The sequence below is a fragment of the Oncorhynchus clarkii genome, unplaced genomic scaffold (assembly GCF_045791955.1).
Source record: "Oncorhynchus clarkii lewisi isolate Uvic-CL-2024 unplaced genomic scaffold, UVic_Ocla_1.0 unplaced_contig_468_pilon_pilon, whole genome shotgun sequence".
Classification (NCBI taxonomy): Eukaryota; Metazoa; Chordata; class Actinopteri; order Salmoniformes; family Salmonidae; genus Oncorhynchus; species Oncorhynchus clarkii.
Genome location: NW_027258011.1, coordinates 25,001 through 47,756, shown reverse-complemented (window position 1 = coordinate 47,756; position 22,756 = coordinate 25,001). Strand labels below are relative to the sequence as shown.

Below are 22,756 nucleotides of genomic sequence, written 5' to 3'. Positions count from 1 at the left end.
AGAGGAGGAGAGGAGACATGGAGAGGAAGAGAGGAGACATGGAGAGGAAGAGAGGAGAGGAGAGATGGAGAGGAGGAGAGGAGACATGGAGAGGAGGAGAGGAGACATGGAGAGGAAGAGAGGAGGAGAGGAGACATGGAGAGGAGGAGAGGAGACATGGAGAGGAAGAGAGGAGAGGAGAGATGGAGAGGAGGAGAGGAGACATGGAGAGGAGGAGAGGAGACATGGAGAGGAAGAGAGGAGAGGAGAGATGGAGAGGAGGAGAGGAGACATGGAGAGGAGGAGAGGAGACATGGAGAGGAAGAGAGGAGGAGAGGAGACATGGAGAGGAAGAGAGGAGAGGAGAGATGGAGAGGAGGAGAGGAGACATATAGAGGAAGTGAGGAGGAGAGGAGACATGGAGAGGAGGAGAGGATAAGAGGAGAGGAGATACAGAGAGGAGGAGAGGATAAGAGGAGAGGAGACATGGAGAGGAGGAGAGGAGACATGGAGAGGAAGAGAGGAGAGGAGAGATGGAGAGGAGGAGAGGAGACATATAGAGGAAGTGAGGAGGAGAGGAGACATGGAGAGGAGGAGAGGAGTAGAGAAGAGGAGATACAGAGAGGAGGAGAGGATAAGAGGAGAGGAGACATGGAGAGGAGGAGAGGAGACATGGAGAGGAAGAGAGGAGAGGAGAGATGGAGAGGAGGAGAGGAGACATATAGAGGAAGTGAGGAGGAGAGGAGACATGGAGAGGAAGAGAGGAGGAGAGGACACATGGAGAGGAGGAGAGGAGGAGAGGAGACATATAGAGGAAGTGAGGAGGAGAGGAGACATGGAGAGGAGGAGAAGAGACATGGAGAGGAGACATGGAGAGGAAAAGAGGAGAGGAGACATGGAGAGGAGGAGAGGAAAAGAGGATAGGAGAATTGGAGAGGAGGAGAGGAGACATGGAGTGGAAGAGAGGAGAGGAGAGATGGAGAGGAGGAGAGGAGACATATAGAGGAAGTGAGGAGGAGAGGAGACATGGAGAGGAAGAGAGGAGGAGAGGAGACATGGAGAGGAGGAGAGGGGGAGAGGAGACATATAGAGGAAGTGAGGAGGAGAGGAGACATGGAGAGGAGGAGAGGAGACATGGAAAGGATAAAAGATAGAAATGGAGGAGACATGGAGAGGAAGCGTGGAGACATGGAGAGGAGGAGAGGAGACAGGGAGAGGAGGAGGAGAGGAAGAGTGGGGACATGGAGAGGAGGAGAGGAGAGAGAAAGGGAGGAGACAGGGAGAGGAGGAGAGGAAGAGTGGAGACATGGAGAGGAGGAGAGGAGACAGGGAGAGGAGGAGAGGAAGAGTGGGGACATGGAGAGGAAGAGAGGAGAGAGAAAGGGAGGAGAGGAGAGAGAAAGAGAGGAGAGGAGACATGGAGAGGAGGGGAGGAGAGATGGAGAGGAGGAGAGGAGAGATGGAGAGGAGGAGAGGAGAGAGAAAGGGAGGAGAGGAGAGAGAAAGAGAGGAGGAGAGGAGAGAGAAAGGGAGGAAACAGGGAGAGGAGGAGAGAAAGGGAGGAGACAGGGAGAGGAGGAGAGAAAGGGAGGAAACAGGGAGAGGAGGAGAGAAAGGGAGGAGACAGGGAGAGGAGGAGAGAAAGGGAGGAGACAGGGAGAGGAGGAGAGAAAGGGAGGAGACAGGGAGAGGAGGAGAGGAGGAGAGAAAGGGAGGAGACAGGGAGAGGAGGAGAGGAGAGAGAAAGGAAGGAGAGGAGAGAGAAAGAGAGGAGGAGAAACGACCATGTGGGCAACATCGGTTGAAGTGATGTTTTGACATGTCTTTATTTAGTGACCTGTTTTTAAATAATGAATAGATTGTATATATAATAGATTGTGAAACAACGACCCAGATTCTAATCCAAAACATGACATCATCGTCAGGGGAGCCTGCTGTAGTAAAGGAGACTTGTTTGCTACTCAGACAACCAGAACAAGACTAGAGCTGACGGGACCTTCCTCTCTAACACAGTGTTAGAGCAGCCATGGGACTCTCCAGTCCTCTGGGAACTGATTGGCATCACACTTCCCCCTCAGACATGGAGCTGATAGAGGTGGGACCTTCCTCTCTAACACAGTGTTAGAGCAGCCATGGGACTCTCCAGTCCTCTGGGGCCTGATTGGCATCACACTTCCCCCTCAGACATGGAGCTGATAGAGGTGGGACCTTCCTCTCTAACACAGTGTTAGAGCAGCCATGGGACTCTCCAGTCCTCTGGGGCCTGATTGGCATCACACTTCCCCCTCAGACATGGAGCTGATAGAGGTGGGACCTTCCTCTCTAACACAGTGTTAGAGCAGCCATGGGACTCTCCAGTCCTCTGGGGCCTGATTGGCATCACACTTCCCCCTCAGACATGGAGCTGATAGAGGTGGGACCTTCCTCTCTAACACAGTGTTAGAGCAGCCATGGGACTCTCCAGTCCTCTGGGGCCTGATTGGCATCACACTTCCCCCTCAGACATGGAGCTGATAGAGGTGGGACCTTCCTCTCTAACACAGTGTTAGAGCAGCCATGGGACTCTCCAGTCCTCTGGGGCCTGATTGGCATCACACTTCCCCCTCAGACATGGAGCTGATAGAGGTGGGACCTTCCTCTCTAACACAGTTTTAGAGCAGCCATGGGACTCTCCAGTCCTCTGGGGCCTGATTGGCATCACACTTCCCCCTCAGACATGGAGCTGATAGAGGCGGGACCTTCCTCTCTAACACAGTGTTAGAGCAGCCATGGGACTCTCCAGTCCTCTGGGGCCTGATTGGCATCACACTTCCCCCTCAGACATGGAGCTGATAGAGGCGGGACCTTCCTATCTAACACAGTGTTAGAGCAGCCATGGGACTCTCCAGTCCTCTGGGGCCTGATTGGCATCACACTTCCCCCTCAGACATGGCGCTGATAGAGGTGGGACCTTCCTCTCTAACACAGTGTTAGAGCAGCCATGGGACTCTCCAGTCCTCTGGGGCCTGATTGGCATCACACTTCCCCCTCAGACATGGCGCTGATAGAGGTGGGACCTTCCTCTCTAACACAGTGTTAGAGCAGCCATGGGACTCTCCAGTCCTCTGGATGCCTGATTGGCATCACACTTCCCCCTCAGACATGGAGCTGATAGAGGTGGGACCTTCCTCTCTAACACAGTGTTAGAGCAGCCATGGGACTCTCCAGTCCTCTGGGGCCTGATTGGCATCACACTTCCCCCTCAGACATGGAGCTGATAGAGGTGGGACCTTCCTCTCTAACACAGTGTTAGAGCAGCCATGGGACTCTCCAGTCCTCTGGGGCCTGATTGGCATCACACTTCCCCCTCAGACATGGAGCTGATAGAGGTGGGACCTTCCTCTCTAACACAGTGTTAGAGCAGCCATGGGACTCTCCAGTCCTCTGGGGCCTGATTGGCATCACACTTCCCCCTCAGACATGGAGCTGATAGAGGTGGGACCTTCCTCTCTAACACAGTGTTAGAGCAGCCATGGGACTCTCCAGTCCTCTGGATGCCAGATTGGCATCACACTTCCCCCTCAGACATGGAGCTGATAGAGGTGGGACCTTCCTCTCTAACACAGTGTTAGAGCAGCCATGGGACTCTCCAGTCCTCTGGGGCCTGATTGGCATCACACTTCCCCCTCAGACATGGAGCTGATAGAGGTGGGACCTTCCTCTCTAACACAGTGTTAGAGCAGCCATGGGACTCTCCAGTCCTCTGGGGCCTGATTGGCATCACACTTCCCCCTCAGACATGGAGCTGATAGAGGTGGGACCTTCCTCTCTAACACAGTGTTAGAGCAGCCATGGGACTCTCCAGTCCTCTGGGGCCTGATTGGCATCACACTTCCCCCTCAGACATGGAGCTGATAGAGGTGGGACCTTCCTCTCTAACACAGTGTTAGAGCAGCCATGGGACTCTCCAGTCCTCTGGGGCCTGATTGGCATCACACTTCCCCCTCAGACATGGAGCTGATAGAGGTGGGACCTTCCTCTCTAACACAGTGTTAGAGCAGCCATGGGACTCTCCAGTCCTCTGGGGCCTGATTGGCATCACACTTCCCCCTCAGACATGGAGCTGATAGAGGTGGGACCTTCCTCTCTAACACAGTGTTAGAGCAGCCATGGGACTCTCCAGTCCTCTGGATGCCAGATTGGCATCACACTTCCCCCTCAGACATGGAGCTGATAGAGGTGGGACCTTCCTCTCTAACACAGTGTTAGAGCAGCCATGGGACTCTCCAGTCCTCTGGGGCCTGATTGGCATCACACTTCCCCCTCAGACATGGAGCTGATAGAGGTGGGACCTTCCTCTCTAACACAGTGTTAGAGCAGCCATGGGACTCTCCAGTCCTCTGGGGCCTGATTGGCATCACACTTCCCCCTCAGACATGGAGCTGATAGAGGTGGGACCTTCCTCTCTAACACAGTGTTAGAGCAGCCATGGGACTCTCCAGTCCTCTGGGGCCTGATTGGCATCACACTTCCCCCTCAGACATGGAGCTGATAGAGGTGGGACCTACCTCTCTAACACAGTGTTAGAGCAGCCATGGGACTCTCCAGTCCTCTGGGGCCTGATTGGCATCACACTTCCCCCTCAGACATGGAGCTGATAGAGGTGGGACCTTCCTCTCTAACACAGTGTTAGAGCAGCCATGGGACTCTCCACTCTGACGCACCTGAACAAACTAACTGCATTCTGACTCATTGATTATTAGAGTCAGGTGTGTCAGCAGGGGCTTGGGGGAAAAAAAAGTGTGTCATCACTCAGGCCCCAAAGACTGGAATTGACCACCCCTGGATTAGAGAGGACTGGGGTTGACCATCCCTGGATTAGAGAGGACTGGGGTTGACCATCCCTGGATTAGAGAGGACTGGGGTTGACCATCCCTGGATTAGAGAGGACTGGGGTTGACCATCCCTGGATTAGAGAGGAATGGGGTTGACCATCCCTGGATTAGAGAGGACTGGGGTTGACCATTCCTGGATTAGAGAGGACTGGGGTTGGCCATCCCTGAATTAGAGGGAGGGAGAGAGAGGGAGAGAGAGGACTGGAATTGACAATCCCTGGATTAGAGGGAGAGAGAGAGAGGGAGAGAGAGGACTGGAATTGACAATCCCTGGATTAGAGGGAGAGAGAGGGAGAGGGAGGACTGGAGTTGACCATCCCTGTATTAGGGGGAGAGAGAGGACTGGAGTTGACAATCCCTGGATTAGAGGGAGAGAGAGGACTGGAGTTGACCATCCCTGGATTAGATGAAGAGAGAGTGAGAGCGAAACAGACAGAGATGGTAAAACAGACAGACAGACAGGCAGGCAGGCAGACAGACAGACAGACAGACAGACAGACAGACAGACAGACGTGTATTACCGAGGAAGGCGGAGGGGGAGACGGTGCCGTTGCTCCGGGCGACCATGACGCTGATGCCCGTCTCCACGAAGGGGACAGAGAAGTCTATGACCTCTGACCTTTCCTCATTGATGGTCAACGACCCCACTGCCATCGCTGCCTTCTTTTCAATCACCTGGACAACACACAGACACATTATAAACAGACACAGAAAGGTCAAAAACCTACCTACCTACCTACCTACCTACCTACCTACCTAGGTAGCACAATTAACAGAAACAGAAAGTAAGGAGAGTGAAAGAGAGAGAGAATGACATAGGGAAAGTGAGCAAGAGAGACAGACAGGTAGACATACAGACAGACAGACAGACAGACAGACAGACAGACAGACAGACAGACAGGGTGTAGGGTCTCACCTCTCCCACTATGCCGTTCCAGACAGACAGACAGGGTGTAGGGTCTCACCTCTCCCACCATGCCGTTCCAGACAGACAGACAGGGTGCAGGGCCTCACCTCTCCCACCATGCCGTTCCAGACAGACAGACAGGGTGCAGGGCCTCACCTCTCCCACCATGCCGTTCCAGACAGACAGACAGACAGGGTGTAGGGTCTCACCTCTCCCACCATGCCGTTCCAGACAGACAGACAGACAGGGTGTAGGGTCTCACCTCTCCCACCATGCCGTTCCAGACAGACAGACAGGGTGCAGGGCCTCACCTCTCCCACCATGCCGTTCCAGACAGACAGACAGACAGGGTGCAGGGCCTCACCTCTCCCACCATGCCGTTCCAGACAGACAGACAGACAGGGTGTAGGGCCTCACCTCTCCCACCATGCCGTTCCAGACAGACAGACAGGGTGTAGGGTCTCACCTCTCCCACCATGCCGTTCCAGACAGACAGACAGGGTGCAGGGCCTCACCTCTCCCACCATGCCGTTCCAGACAGACAGACAGACAGACAGACAGGGTGTAGGGCCTCACCTCTCCCACCATGCCGTTCCAGACAGACAGACAGGGTGTAGGGCCTCACCTCTCCCACCATGCCGTTCCAGACAGACAGACAGGGTGTAGGGCCTCACCTCTCCCACCATGCCGTTCCAGACAGACAGACAGACAGACAGGGTGTAGGGCCTCACCTCTCCCACCATGCCGTTCCAGACAGACAGACAGACAGACAGGGTGTAGGGCCTCACCTCTCCCACCATGCCGTTCCAGACAGACAGACAGACAGACAGACAGACAGACAGACAGACAGGGTGTAGGGCCTCACCTCTCCCACCATGCCGTTCCAGACAGACAGACAGACAGACAGACAGACAGACAGACAGGGTGTAGGGCCTCACCTCTCCCACCATGCCGTTCCAGACAGACAGACAGGGTGTAGGGTCTCACCTCTCCCACCATGCCGTTCCAGACAGACAGACAGACAGACAGACAGACAGACAGACAGGGTGTAGGGCCTCACCTCTCCCACCATGCCGTTCCAGACAGACAGACAGACAGACAGACAGACAGACAGACAGGGTGTAGGGTCTCACCTCTCCCACCATGCCGTTCCAGACAGACAGACAGACAGACAGACAGACAGACAGACAGACAGACAGACAGGGTGTAGGGTCTCACCTCTCCCACCATGCCGTTCCAGACGTTGTTGATCTTCTTGCCGTGTTTTCCGTTGGTCACCAGGTAGAGGTCGAAGGTGAACTTAACGTTCCGGGCGATCTTCTTCAGGATGTCGATACAGAACCCTTTACAACACTGCTTTATATAGGATCCTCCGCCTTCTGTAGAGTTACTGCAACACACACACACACACACACACACACACACACACACACACAGGTCAGTGTGTATCAGGGCCAGGCTGTCTGTAAAGGAGTGTGTGAGTGGGACAGGCTGTCTGTAAAGGAGTGTGAGCTTCCTTGTGTGTGAGTGGGCCAGGCTGTCTGTAAAGGAGTGTGTGAGTGGGCCTGGCTGTCTGTAAAGGAGTGTGTGAGTGGGCCTGGCTGTCTGTAAAGGAGTGTGTGAGTGGGCCTGGCTGTCTGTAAAGGAGTGTGTGAGTGGGCCAAGCTGTCTGTAAAGGAGTGTGTGAGTGGGCCAGGCTCTCTCTGGTTTATTTAGACAGCCCTGATCAACACTGACCTGTGTGTGTGTGTGTGTGTGTGTGTGTGTTGCAGTAAACAGGTCAGTGTGTATCAGGGCCTGGCTGTCTAAATAAACCAGATGAAGACATGGATAGAGGAGCAGATGCTGCAAGACTTTAAATAGAGCTCCAACTAACTACTGTATCTTAACACACACACACACACACACACACACACACACACACACACACACACACACACACACACACACACACACACACACACACACACACACACACACACACACAACGCACGCACACAAACACACACACACACACATCGAGTCTTCCTAGCTACCACCAGGATTAAAATATCAGATGGTCCTCTATCCCTTCTGTCTCCCTCTCTCTCTCTGTTTCCCTCTCTCTCTTCCTCTCTCTCTCTCTCTCTTTCTCTCTCCCTTTCTCTCCCTCTCAACACATAAAAGTGTACTTCTTTCCATCAAACAGCATGTAGAGAAACAGATGAGATGAGACGGGAGGAGAGGAGAGGAAACAGGAAGGGAGGAGACGAGAGGAGATGAAATGAGACAGGAGGAGAGGAGATGAGAGGGGAGGAGAGGAGATGGGAGAGGGGAGGAGAAGAGATGGGAGGAGAGGAGACAAGAGGCGATGGGAGGGGAGGAGAGGAGAAGAGATGAGAGGAGATGAGAAGAGGAGAACGGAGAAGAGAGAAGGAGAGATGAGAGAGGCGAGGAGATGAGATTAGAAGAGAGGAGAGGAGGAGAGAGGAGAGGAGAAGAGATGAGAGAAGAGAAGAGGAGAGGAGAGAAGATGAGAGGAAGATAGAGAAGGAGAGCAATAGAGGAGAAGAGATGAGAGTCGACCAGATAATTGATAGTGACAGAGGGTTAGAATGATAGATAGATAGATAGATAGATAGAGAGTGATAGAGGTGTAGACCTACTCTTTAACATGTTTCCTACAGGGAACAGAGTGATAGAGGTGTAGACCTACAGGGAACAGAGTGATAGAGGTGTAGACCTACAGGGAACAGAGTGATAGAGGTGTAGACCTACTCTTTAACATGTTTCCTACAGGGAACAGAGTTCCTCATGCAGGTCCCAGTCAGGATGTCTACGTTGTCAACGACGACGAAGGGCTTCTCCTCCAGAGTCACGATAGACAGGTGGTTCTCATCGGCCTCCTCGTCTCCCCACGAGTTATACCTGCTCAGACAGACATTATAATGCATTATAACAAGACATACCTGCTCACACACACATTATAATGCATTATAACAAGATATACCTGCTCAGACACACATTATAATGCATTATAACAAGTTATACCTGCTCACACACACATTATAATGCATTATGACAAGATATACCTGCTCACACACACACATTATAATGCATTATAACAAGACATACCTGCTCAGACAGACATTATAATGCATTATAACAAGATATACCTGCTCACACACACATTATAATGCATTATAACAAGATATACCTGCTCACACACACACATTTTAATGCATTATAACAAGACATACCTGCTCAGACAGACATTATAATGCATTATAACAATATATACCTGCTCAGACAGACATTATAATGCATTATAACAAGACATACCTGCTCAGACAGACATTATAATGCATTATAACAATATATACCTGCTCACACACACACATTATAATGCCTTATAACAATATATACCTGCTCACACACACACATTATAATGCCTTATAACAATATATACCTGCTCACACACACACATTATAATGCCTTATAACAATATATACCTGCTCACACACACACATTATAATGCCTTATAACAATATATACCTGCTCACACACACACATTATAATGCCTTATAACAATATATACCTGCTCACACACACACATTATAATGCCTTATAACAATACATACCTGCTCACACACACACATTATAATGCCTTATAACAATATATACCTGCTCACACACACACATTATAATGCATTAAAACAAGATATACCTGCTCAGACAGACATTATAATGCATTAAAACAAGACATACCTGCTCAGATAGACATTATAATGCATTATAACAAGATATACCTGCTCAGGGAGACATTATAATGCATTATAACAAGATATACCTGCTCAGGCAGACATTATAATGCATTATAACAAGACATACCTGCTCACACACACATTATAATGCATTATAACAAGATATACCTGCTCAGACACACATTATAATGCATTATAACAAGTTATACCTGCTCACACACACATTATAATGCATTATGACAAGATATACCTGCTCACACACACACATTATAATGCATTATAACAAGACATACCTGCTCAGACAGACATTATAATGCATTATAACAAGATATACCTGCTCACACACACACATTATAATGCCTTATAACAATATATACCTGCTCACACACACACATTATAATGCCTTATAACAATACACACCTGCTCACACACACACATTATAATGCCTTATAACAATATATACCTGCTCACACACACACATTATAATGCCTTATAACAATATATACCTGCTCACACACACACATTATAATGCCTTATAACAATATATACCTGCTCACACACACACATTATAATGCCTTATAACAATACATACCTGCTCACACACACACATTATAATGCCTTATAACAATATATACCTGCTCACACACACACATTATAATGCATTAAAACAAGATATACCTGCTCAGACAGACATTATAATGCATTAAAACAAGACATACCTGCTCAGATAGACATTATAATGCATTATAACAAGATATACCTGCTCAGGGAGACATTATAATGCATTATAACAAGATATACCTGCTCAGGCAGACATTATAATGCATTATAACAAGATATACCTGCTCAGACAGACATTATAATGCATTATAACAAGATATACCTGCTCAGAAAGACATTATAATGCATTATAACAAGATATACCTGCTCAGACAGACATTATAATGCATTATTACAAGACATACCTGCTCAGACAGACATTATAATGCATTATAACAAGATATACCTGCTCAGACAGACATTATAATGCATTATAACAAGACATACCTGCTCAGACAGACATTATAATGCATTATAACAAGACATCCCTGCTCAGACAGACATTATAATGCATTATAACGAGTTACGCCTGCTTACACAGAAAACCAGGGTTAGACTAGTGTCCTGTCCAGGGGGTTAGGGTTAGACTAGTGTCCTGTCCAGGGGGTTAGGGTTAGACTAGTGTCAGGTCCAGGGGGATAGGGTTAGACTAGTGTCCTGTCCAAGGGGTTAGGGTTAGACTAGTGTCCTGTCCATGGGGTTAGGGTTAGACTAGTTGTCCTGTCCAGGGGGTTAGGGTTAGACTAGTGTCCTGTCCAAAGGGTTAGGGTTTGACTAGTGTACTGTCCAGGGGGATAGACTTGTGTCCTGTCCAGGGTGTTAGGGTTTGACTAGTGCACTGTCCAAGGGGTTAGAGATAGACTAGTTGTCCTGTCCAAGGGGTTAGGGTTTGACTAGTGTACTGTCCAGGGGGTTAGGGTTAGACTAGTGTCCTGTCCAGGGGGTTAGGGTTTGACTAGTGTACTGTCCAAGGGGTTAGAGATAGACTAGTTGTCCTGTCCAAGGGGTTAGGGTTTGACTAGTGCCCTGTCCAGGGGGTTAGGGTTTGACTAGTGTCCTGTACAAGGGGTTAGAGATAGACTAGTTGTCCTGTCCAGGGGGTTAGGGTTAGACTAGTGTCCTATCCAGGGGGTTAGGGTTAGACTAGTGTCCTGTCCCGGGCTTAGGGAAAGACTAGTGTCCTATCCAGGGGGGTTAGGGTTAGACTAGTGTCCTGTCCCGGGCTTAGGGATAGACTAGTGTCCTGTCCAAGGGGTTAGGGTTTGACTAGTGTACTGTCCAGGGGGTTAGGGTTAGACTAGTGTCCTGTCCTGTGGGTTAGAGATAGACTAGTTGTCCTGTCCAAGGGGTTAGGGTTAGACTAGTTGTCCTGTCCCGGGCTTAGGGAAAGACTAGTGTCCTATCCAGGGGGGGTTAGGGTTAGACTAGTGTCCTGTCCCGGGCTTAGGGATAGACTAGTGTCCTGTCCAGGGGGTTAGGGTTAGACTTGTGTCCTATTCAGGGGGTTAGGGTTAGACTAGTGTCCTATTCAGTGGGTTAGGGTTAGACTAGTGTCCTGTCCATGGGGTTAGGGATAGACTAGTGTCCTATCCAAGGGGTTAGACTAGTGTCCTTTATATTACATGTAACTATGTCATATTAACAACGTAAATTGATTTTAAAACAGTTGTACCTGGGCCATACCGGGAACATCAGAGACAAGGTCCCATTCTCCCAACGACCCATCTGGAGAGAGAGAGAGAGAGAGAGAGAGAGAGAGAGAGAGAGAGAGAGAGAGAGAGAGAGAGAGAGAGGGGGAGAAGAGAGAGAGAGAGAGAGAGAGAGAGAGAGAGAGAGAGAGAGAGAGAGAGAGAGAGAGAGAGCAAGAGAGAGAGAGAGAGAGAGAGGGGGCGGGGGAGAGAATCACAAAGAGGTCATATTTAGGATTTTTCACGGAGTAGCGATCAACAGTATCTACCTAGCAGTTGGACAGATATACAGGGAATACAGATCAACAGTACTACTCCAGTTCTCTACTCCTTTAGAGAAAGGGATAATGATGTATAATAACACAGCGGGAGGCAATGGGCCTTCTACTCCTTTAGAGAAAGGGCTAATGATGTATAATAACACAGTGGGAGGCAATGGGCCTTCTACTCCTTTAGAGAAAGGGCTAATGATGTATAATAACACAGTGGGGCCTTCTACTCCTTTAGAGAAAGGGCTAATGATGTATAATAACACAGTGGGGCCTTCTACTCCTTTAGAGAAAGGGCTAATGATGTATAATAACACAGCGGGAGGCAATGGGCCTTCTACTCCTTTAGAGAAAGGGCTAATGATGTATAATAACACAGTGGGGCCTTCTACTCTTTTAGAGAAAGGGCTAATGATGTATAATAACACAGTGGGAGACAATGGGCCTTCTACTCCTTTAGAGAAAGGGCTAATGATGTATAATAACACAGTGGGGCCTTCTACTCCTTTAGAGAAAGGGCTAATGATGTATAATAACACAGTGGGGCCTTCTACTCCTTTAGAGAAAGGGCTAATGATGTATAATAACACAGTGGGAGACAATGGGCCTTCTACTCCTTTAGAGAAAGGGCTAATGATGTATAATAACACAGTGGGGCCTTCTACTCCTTTAGGGAAAGGGCTAATGATGTATAATAACACAGTGGGAGACAATGGGCCTTCTACTCCTTTAGAGAAAGGGCTAATGATGTATAATAACACAGTGGGGCCTTCTACTCCTTTAGAGAAAGGGCTAATGATGTATAATAACACAGTGGGAGACAATGGGCCTTCTACTCCTTTAGAGAAAGGGCTAATGATGTATAATAACACAATGGGAGACAATGGGCCTTCTACTCCTTTAGGGAAAGGGCTAATGATGTATAATAACACAGTGGGAGACAATGGGCCTTCTACTCCTTTAGAGAAAGGGCTAATGATGTATAATAACACAGTGGGGCCTTCTACTCCTTTAGAGAAAGGGCTAATGATGTATAATAACACAGTGGGAGACAATGGGCCTTCTACTCCTTTAGAGAAAGGGCTAATGATGTATAATAACACAGTGGGGCCTTCTACTCCTTTAGAGAAAGGGCTAATGATGTATAATAACACAGTGGGGCCTTCTACTCCTTTAGAGAAAGGGCTAATGATGTATAATAACACAATGGGAGACAATGGGCCTTCTACTCCTTTAGGGAAAGGGCTAATGATGTATAATAACACAGTGGGAGACAATGGGCCTTCTACTCCTTTAGAGAAAGGGCTAATGATGTATAATAACACAGTGGGGCATTCTGCTCCTTTAGAGAAAGGGCTAATGATGTATAATAACACAATGGGCCTTCTACTCCTTTAGAGAAAGGGCTAATGATGTATAATAACACAGTGGGGCCTTCTACTCCTTTAGAGAAAGGGCTAATGATGTATAATAACACAATGGGCCTTCTACTCCTTTAGAGAAAGGGCTAATGATGTATAATAACACAGTGGGGCCTTCTACTCCTTTAGAGAAAGGGCTAATGATGTATAATAACACAGTGGGAGGCAATGGGCCTTCTACCCCTTTAGAGAAAGGGCTAATGATGTATAATAACACAGTGGGGCCTTCTACTCCTTTAGAGAAAGGGCTAATGATGTATAATAACACAGCGGGAGGCAATGGGCCTTCTACCCCTTTAGAGAAAGGGCTAATGATGTATAATAACACAGTGGGGCCTTCTACTCCTTTAGAGAAAGGGCTAATGATGTATAATAACACAGCGGGAGGCAATGGGCCTTCTACTCCTTTAGAGAAAGGGCTAATGATGTATAATAACACAGCGGGAGGCAATGGGCCTTCTACCCCTTTAGAGAAAGGGCTAATGATGTATAATAACACCGTTGGAGACAATGGGCCTTCTACTCCTTTAGAGAAAGGGCTAATGATGTATAATAACACAGTGGGAGGCAATGGGCCTTCTACTCCTTTAGAGAAAGGGCTAATGATGTATAATAACACAGTGGGGCATTCTACTCCTTTAGAGAAAGGGCTAATGATGTATAATAACACAGTGGGAGACAATGGGCCTTCTACTCCTTTAGAGAAAGGGCTAATGATGTATAATAACACAGTGGGAGGCAATGGGCCTTCTACTCCTTTAGAGAAAGGGCTAATGATGTATAATAACACAGTGGGGCATTCTACTCCTTTAGAGAAAGGGCTAATGATGTATAATAACACAGTGGGGCCTTCTACTCCTTTAGAGAAAGGGCTAATGATGTATAATAACACAGTGGGAGACAATGGGCCTTCTACTCCTTTAGAGAAAGGGCTAATGATGTATAATAACACAGTGGGGCCTTCTACTCCTTTAGAGAAAGGGCTAATGATGTATAATAACACAGTGGGAGGCAATGGGCCTTCTACTCCTTTAGAGAAAGGGCTAATGATGTATAATAACACAGTGGGAGACAATGGGCCTTCTACTCCTTTAGAGAAAGGGCTAATGATGTATAATAACACAGTGGGGGACAATGGGCCTTCTACTCCTTTAGAGAAAGGGCTAATGATGTTTAATAACACAGTGGGGCCTTCTACTCCTTTAGAGAAAGGGCTAATGATGTATAATAACACAGTGGGGCCTTCTACTCCTTTAGAGAAAGGGCTAATGATGTATAATAACACAGTGGGAGACAATGGGCCTTCTACTCCTTTAGAGAAAAGGCTAATGATGTATAATAACACAGTGGGAGACAATGGGCCTTCTACTCCTTTAGAGAAAGGGCTAATGGTGTATAATAACACAGTGGGAGACAATGGGCCTTCTACTCCTTTAGAGAAAGGGCTAATGATGTATAATAACACAGTGGGAGACAATGGGCCTTCTACTCCTTTTAGAGAAAGGGCTAATGATGTATAATAACACAGTGGGAGACAATGGGCATTCTACTCCTTTAGAGAAAGGGCTAATGATGTATAATAACACAGTGGGGCCTTCTACTCCTTTAGAGAAAGGGCTAATGATGTATAATAACAAGTGGGGCATTCTACTCCTTTAGAGAAAGGGCTAATGATGTATAATAACACAGTGGGAGACAATGGGCCTTCTACTCTTTTAGAGAAAGGTCTAATGATGTATAATAACACAGTGGAAGACAATGGGCCTTCTACTCCTTTAGAGAAAGGGCTAATGATGTATAATAACACAGTGGGGCATTCTATTCCTTTAGAGAAAGGGCTAATGATGTATAATAACACAGTGGGGCCTTCTACTCCTTTAGAGAAAGGGCTAATGATGTATAATAACACAGTGGGGCCTTCTACTCCTTTAGAGAAAGGGCTAATGATGTATAATAACACAGTGGGAGACAATGGGCCTTCTACTCCTTTAGAGAAAGGGCTAATGATGTATAATAACACAGTGGGGCATTCTACTCCTTTAGAGAAAGGGCTAATGATGTATTATAACACAGTGGGGCATTCTACTCCTTTAGAGAAAGGGCTAATGATGTATAATAACACAGTTTGAGACAATGGGCATTCTACTCCTTTAGAGAAAGGGCTGATGATGTATAATAACACAGTGGGGCCTTCTACTCCTTTAGGGAAAGGGCTAATGATGTATAATAACACAGTGGGAGACAATGGGCATTCTACTCCTTTAGAGAAAGGGCTAATGATGTATAATAACACAGTGGGGCCTTCTACTCCTTTAGAGAAAGGGCTAATGATGTATAATAACACAGTGGGGCATTCTACTCCTTTAGAGAAAGGGCTAATGATGTATAATAACACAGTGGGAGACAATGGGCCTTCTACTCCTTTAGAGAAAGGGCTAATGATGTATAATAACACAGTGGGGCATTCTACTCCTTTAGAGAAAGGGCTAATGATGTATAATAACACAGTGGGGCATTCTACTCCTTTAGAGAAAGGGCTAATGATGTATAATAACACAGTGGGGCATTCTACTCCTTTAGAGAAAGGGCTAATGATGTATAATAACACAGTGGGGCCTTCTACTCCTTTAGAGAAAGGGCTAATGATGTATAATAACACAGTGGGAGACAATGGGCCTTCTACTCCTTTAGAGAAAGGGCTAATGATGTATAATAACACAGTGGGGCATTCTACTCCTTTAGAGAAAGGGCTAATGATGTATTATAACACAGTGGGGCATTCTACTCCTTTAGAGAAAGGGCTAATGATGTATAATAACACAGTTTGAGACAATGGGCATTCTACTCCTTTAGAGAAAGGGCTGATGATGTATAATAACACAGTGGGGCCTTCTACTCCTTTAGAGAAAGGGCTAATGATGTATAATAACACAGTGGGAGACAATGGGCCTTCTACTCCTTTAGAGAAAGGGCTAATGATGTATAATAACACATTGGGGCATTCTACTCCTTTAGAGAAAGGGCTAATGATGTATAATAACACAGTGGGGCCTTCTACTCCTTTAGGGAAAGGGCTAATGATGTATAATAACACAGTGGGGCATTCTACTCCTTTAGGGAAAGGGCTAATGATGTATAATAACACAGTGGGAGGCAATGTGCCTTCTACTCCTTTAGAGAAAGGGCTAATGATGTATAATAACACAGTGGGAGGCAATGTGCCTTCTACTCCTTTAGAGAAAGGGCTAATGATGTATAATAACACAGTGGGGCCTTCTACTCCTTTAGGGAAAGGGCTAATGATGTATAATAACACAGTGGGAGACAATATGCCTTCTACTCCTTTAGGGAAAGGGCTAATGATGTATAATAACACAGTGGGGCCTTCTACTCCTTTAGGGAAAGGGCTAATGATGTATAATAACACAGTGGGAGACAATGGGCATTCTACTCCTTTAGAGAAAGGGCTAATGATGTATAATAACACAGTGGGGCATTCTACTCCTTTAGAGAAAGGGCTAATGATGTATAATAACACAGTGGGAGACAATGGGCCTTCTACTCCTTTAGAGAAAGGGCTAATGATGTATAATAACACAGTGGGGCCTTCTACTCCTTTAGAGAAAGGGCTAATGATGTATAATAACACAGTGGGAGACAATGGGCCTTCTACTCCTTTAGAGAATGGGCTAATGATGTATAATAACACAGTGGGGCATTCTACTCCTTTAGAGAAAGGGCTAATGATGTATAATAACACAGTGGGGCATTCTACTCCTTTAGAGAAAGGGCTAATGATGTATAATAACACAGTGGGGCCTTCTACTCCTTTAGAGAAAGGGCTAATGATGTATAATAACACAGTGGGGCATTCTACTCCTTTAGAGAAAGGGCTAATGATGTATAATAACACAGTGGGAGACAATGGGCCTTCTACTCCTTTAGAGAAAGGGCTAATGATGTATAATAACACAGTGGGGCCTTCTACTCCTTTAGAGAAAGGGCTAATGATGTATAATAACACAGTGGGAGACAATGTGCCTTCTACTCCTTTAGAGAAAGGGCTAATGATGTATAATAACACAGTGGGGCCTTCTACTCCTTTAGAGAAAGGGCTAATGATGTATAATAACACAGTGGGAGACAATGGGCCTTCTACTCCTTTAGAGAAAGGGCTAATGATGTATAATAACACAGTGGGAGACAATGGGCCTTCTACTCCTTTAGGGAAAGGGCTAATGATGTATAATAACACAATGGGCCTTCTACTCCTTTAGAGAAAGGGCTAATGATGTATAATAACACAGTGGGAGACAATGGGCCTTCTACTCCTTTAGGGAAAGGGCTAATGATGTATAATAACACAGTGGGGCCTTCTACTCCTTTAGAGAAAGGGCTAATGATGTATAATAACACAGTGGGGCCTTCTACTCCTTTAGAGAAAGGGCTAATGATGTATAATAACACAGTGGGAGGCAATGGGCCTTCTACTCCTTTAGAGAAAGGGCTAATGATGTATAATAACACAGTGGGAGACAATGGGCCTTCTACTCCTTTAGAGAAAGGGCTAATGATGTATAATAACACAGTGGGGCCTTCTACTCCTTTAGAGAAAGGGCTAATGATGTATAATAACACAGTGGGAGACAATGGGCCTTCTACTCCTTTAGAGAAAGGGCTAATGATGTATAATAACACAGTGGGGCCTTCTACTCCTTTAGAGAAAGGGCTAATGATGTATAATAACACAGTGGGAGACAATGTGCCTTCTACTCCTTTAGAGAAAGGGCTAATGATGTATAATAACACAGTGGGGCCTTCTACTCCTTTAGAGAAAGGGCTAATGATGTATAATAACACAGTGGGAGACAATGGGCCTTCTACTCCTTTAGAGAAAGGGCTAAAGATGTATAATAACACAGTGGGAGACAATGGGCCTTCTACTCCTTTAGGGAAAGGGCTAATGATGTATAATAACACAATGGGCCTTCTACTCCTTTAGAGAAAGGGCTAATGATGTATAATAACACAGTGGGAGACAATGGGCCTTCTACTCCTTTAGGGAAAGGGCTAATGATGTATAATAACACAGTGGGGCCTTCTACTCCTTTAGAGAAAGGGCTAATGATGTATAATAACACAGTGGGGCCTTCTACTCCTTTAGAGAAAGGGCTAATGATGTATAATAACACAGTGGGAGGCAATGGGCCTTCTACTCCTTTAGAGAAAGGGCTAATGATGTATAATAACACAGTGGGAGACAATGGGCCTTCTACTCCTTCTTTAATGAAAGGGCTAATGATGTATAATAACACAGTGGGGGACAATGGGCCTTCTACTCCTTTAGAGAAAGGGCTAATGATGTATAATAACACAGTGGGGCCTTCTACTCCTTTAGAGAAAGGGCTAATGATGTATAATAACACAGTGGGAGACAATGGGCATTCTACTCCTTTAGGGAAAGGGCTAATGATGTATAATAACACAGTGGGGCCTTCTACTCCTTTAGAGAAAGGGCTAATGATGTATAATAACACAGTGGGAGACAATGGGCCTTCTACTCCTTTAGAGAAAGGGCTAATGATGTATAATAACACAGTGGGAGACAATGGGCCTTCTACTCCTTTAGAGAAAGGGCTAATGATGTATAATAACACAGTGGGAGACAATGGGCCTTCTACTCCTTTAGAGAAAGGGCTAATGATGTATAATAACACAGTGGGGCCTTCTACTCCTTTAGAGAAAGGGCTAATGATGTATAATAACACTGTGGGGCCTTCTACTCCTTTAGGGAAAGGGCTAATGATGTATAATAACACTGTGGGGCCTTCTACTCCTTTAGGGAAAGGGCTAATGATGTATAATAACACAGTGGGAGACAATGGGCCTTCTACTCCTTTAGAGAAAGGGCTAATGATGTATAATAACACAGTGGGGCCTTCTACTCCTTTAGAGAAAGGGCTAATGATGTATAATAACACAGTGGGGCCTTCTACTCCTTTAGGGAAAGGGCTAATGATGTATAATAACACAGTGGGAGACAATGGGCCTTCTACTCCTTTAGAGAAAGGGCTAATGATGTATAATAACACAGTGGGGCCTTCTACTCCTTTAGAGAAAGGGCTAATGATGTATAATAACACAGTGGGGCCTTCTACTCCTTTAGAGAAAGGGCTAATGATGTATAATAACACAGTGGGGCATTCTACTCCTTTAGGGAAAGGGCTAATGATGTATAATAACACAGTGGGAGACAATGGGCCTTCTACTCCTTTAGAGAAAGGGCTAATGATGTATAATAACACAGTGGGGCCTTCTACTCCTTTAGGGAAAGGGCTAATGATGTATAATAACACAGTGGGGCCTTCTACTCCTTTAGAGAAAGGGCTAATGGTGTATAACAACACAGTGGTGCCTTCTACTCCTTTAGGGAAAGGGCTAATGATGTATATTAACACAGTGGGGCCTTCTACTCCTTTAGAGAAAGGGCTAATGATGTATAATAACACAGTGGGGCGTTCTACTCCTTTAGGGAAAGGGCTAATGATGTATAATAACACAGTGGGGCCTTCTACTCCTTTAGAGAAAGGACTAATGATGTATAATAACACAGTGGGAGACAATGGGCATTCTACTCCTTTAGAGAAAGGGCTAATGATGTATAATAACACAGTGGTGCCTTCTACTCCTTTAGAGAAAGGACTAATGATGTATAATAACACAGTGGGAGACAATGGGCATTCTACTCCTTTAGAGAAAGGGCTAATGATGTATAATAACACAGTGGGGCCTTCTACTCCTTTAGAGAAAGGGCTAATGATGTATAATAACACAGTGGGAGGCAATGGGCCTTCTACTCCTTTAGAGAAAGGGCTAATGATGTATAATAACACAGTGGGAGGCAATGGGCCTTCTACTCCTTTAGAGAAAGGGCTAATGATGTATAATAACACAATGGGAGACAATGGGCCTTCTACTCCTTTAGGGAAAGGGCTAATGATGTATAATAACACAGTGGGAGACAATGGGCCTTCTACTCCTTTAGAGAAAGGGCTAATGATGTATAATAACACAGTGGGGCCTTCTACTCCTTTAGAGAAAGGGCTAATGATGTATAATAACACAGTGGGAGACAATGGGCCTTCTACTCCTTTAGAGAAAGGGCTAATGATGTATAATAACACAGTGGGAGACAATGGGCCTTCTACTCCTTTAGAGAAAGGGCTAATGATGTATAATAACACAGTGGGGCCTTCTACTCCTTTAGAGAAAGGGCTAATGATGTATAATAACACAGTGGGAGACAATGGGCCTTCTACTCCTTTAGAGAAAGGGCTAATGATGTATAATAACACAGTGGGAGGCAATGTGCCTTCTACTCCTTTAGAGAAAGGGCTAATGATGTATAATAACACAGTGGGAGACAATGGGCCTTCTACTCCTTTAGAGAAAGGGCTAATGATGTATAATAACACAGTGGGGTATTCTACTCCTTTAGAGAAAGGGCTAATGATGTATAATAACACAGTGGGGCCTTCTACTCCTTTAGGGAAAGGGCTAATGATGTATAATAACACAGTGGTGCCTTCTACTCCTTTAGGGAAAGGGCTAATGATGTATAACAACACAGTGGGCATTCTACTCCTTTAGAGAAAGGGCTAATGGTGTATAACAACACAGTGGGCCTTCTACTCCTTTAGGGAAAGGGCTAATGATGTATAACAACACAGTGGGAGACAATGGGCCTTCTACTCCTTTAGAGAAAGGGCTAATGGTGTATAACAACACAGTGGGAGACAATGGGCCTTCTACTCCTTTAGAGAAAGGGCTAATGGTGTATAACAACACAGTGGGGCCTTCTACTCCTTTAGGGAAAGGGCTAATGATGTATAACATAAGAAGAAGAAGAAGAATTCTAACTATATTATTGTTTTCAAAGAGATACAATCAGGAGTCTTATTTGCTAGTCTCTGGGTTAGATACATCTAGCTAACTAAGTCAGCCATTGGCTAGGCCATCGGAAGCTAGATAGAAGGAATCTGCCATTCAACTGCATTAGAGCCAAGGGCTGACTTTTTGACTGTTGTGACAGTGGAATAAACCAATCACATTTTGACCTAATGGGTAGGACAACACTGTGCAATAGTGAGCAGTAGCTTTCCCACAGGGCTAGCTAGCTAGTTTTTGTTGTAGGCTAGTTTGCAGAGGCTGCAGCAGGTGTTACCGAAGAAGATGGTGTTGCTAATTTTGTTAGCTTGTTCCTTTTCAAGAATAACTTTCAACAGGAAGTTAAGTTCCAAATGATCATCATCTGGTGAGTGGAACTGTGTTTGTTTTATTGCAGTGTGCTTCCTGTTGTCAGACATCTCTTTGGTGTGCTTCCTGTTGTTAGACATCTCTTTGGTGTGCTTCCTGTTGTCAGACATCTCTTTGGTGTGCTTCCTGTTGTTAGACATCTCTTTGGTGTGCTTCCTGTTGTTAGACATCTCTTTGGTGTGCTTCCTGTTGTCAGACATCTCTTTGGTGTGCTTCCTGTTGTTAGACATCTCTTTGGTGTGCTTCCTATTGTCAGACATCTCTTTGGTGTGCTTCCTGTTGTTAGACATCTCTTTGGGGTGCTTCCTGTTGTTAGACATCTCTTTGGTGTGCTTCCTGTTGTCAGACATCTCTTTGGTGTGCTTCCTGTTGTTAGACATCTCTTTGGTGTGCTTCCTGTTGTCAGACATCTCTTTGGTGTGCTTCCTGTTGTTAGACATCTCTTTGGTGTGCTTCCTGTTGTCAGACATCTCTTTGGTGTGCTTCCTGTTGTCAGACATCTCTTTGGTGTGCTTCCTGTTGTTAGACATCTCTTTGGTGTGCTTCCTGTTGTTAGACATCTCTTTGGTGTGCTTCCTGTTGTCAGACATCTCTTTGGTGTGCTTCCTGTTGTCAGACATCTCTTTGGTGTGCTTCCTGTTGTCAGACATCTCTTTGGTGTGCTTCCTGTTGTCAGACATCTCTTTGGTGTGCTTCCTGTTGTCAGACATCTCTTTGGTGTGCTTCCTGTTGTCAGACATCTCTTTGGTGTGCTTCCTGTTGTCAGACATCTCTTTGGTGTGCTTCCTGTTGTCAGACATCTCTTTGGTGTGCTTCCTGTTGTCAGACATCTCTTTGGTGTGTCTACTGTTGTCAGACATCTCTTTGGTGTGCTTCCTGTTGTCAGACATCTCTTTGGTGTGCTTCCTGTTGTCAGACATCTCTTTGGTGTGCTTCGTGTTGTCAGACATCTCTTTGGT

At 46.0% G+C, this 22,756-nt stretch overlaps 2 protein-coding genes across 2 annotated transcripts in view; both read right to left on the bottom strand.

Annotated features, from left to right (window-relative positions):
- LOC139394486 (glutamate receptor ionotropic, NMDA 2A-like) overlaps window positions 1-22,756 on the bottom strand; it is a 93,882-nt gene that overhangs the window by 66,082 nt on the left and 5,044 nt on the right. The window contains exons 2-5 of the mRNA XM_071142561.1: window positions 11,776-11,828; window positions 8,518-8,667; window positions 6,979-7,150; window positions 5,375-5,528 (exon numbers count right to left, since the gene is read on the bottom strand). Of these exons, the coding sequence (XP_070998662.1) occupies window positions 5,375-5,528; window positions 6,979-7,150; window positions 8,518-8,667; window positions 11,776-11,828 (529 nt within the window). The remainder of the gene's footprint in view (window positions 1-5,374; window positions 5,529-6,978; window positions 7,151-8,517; window positions 8,668-11,775; window positions 11,829-22,756) is intronic.
- The window catches only part of LOC139394484 (myb-like protein X), a 1,419-nt gene continuing 321 nt past the window's right edge, over window positions 21,659-22,756 (bottom strand). Inside the window, exon 1 of the mRNA XM_071142559.1 lies at window positions 21,659-22,756. This exon is cut by the window's right edge and continues 321 nt beyond it. Coding sequence (XP_070998660.1) covers window positions 21,659-22,756 — 1,098 coding nt within the window.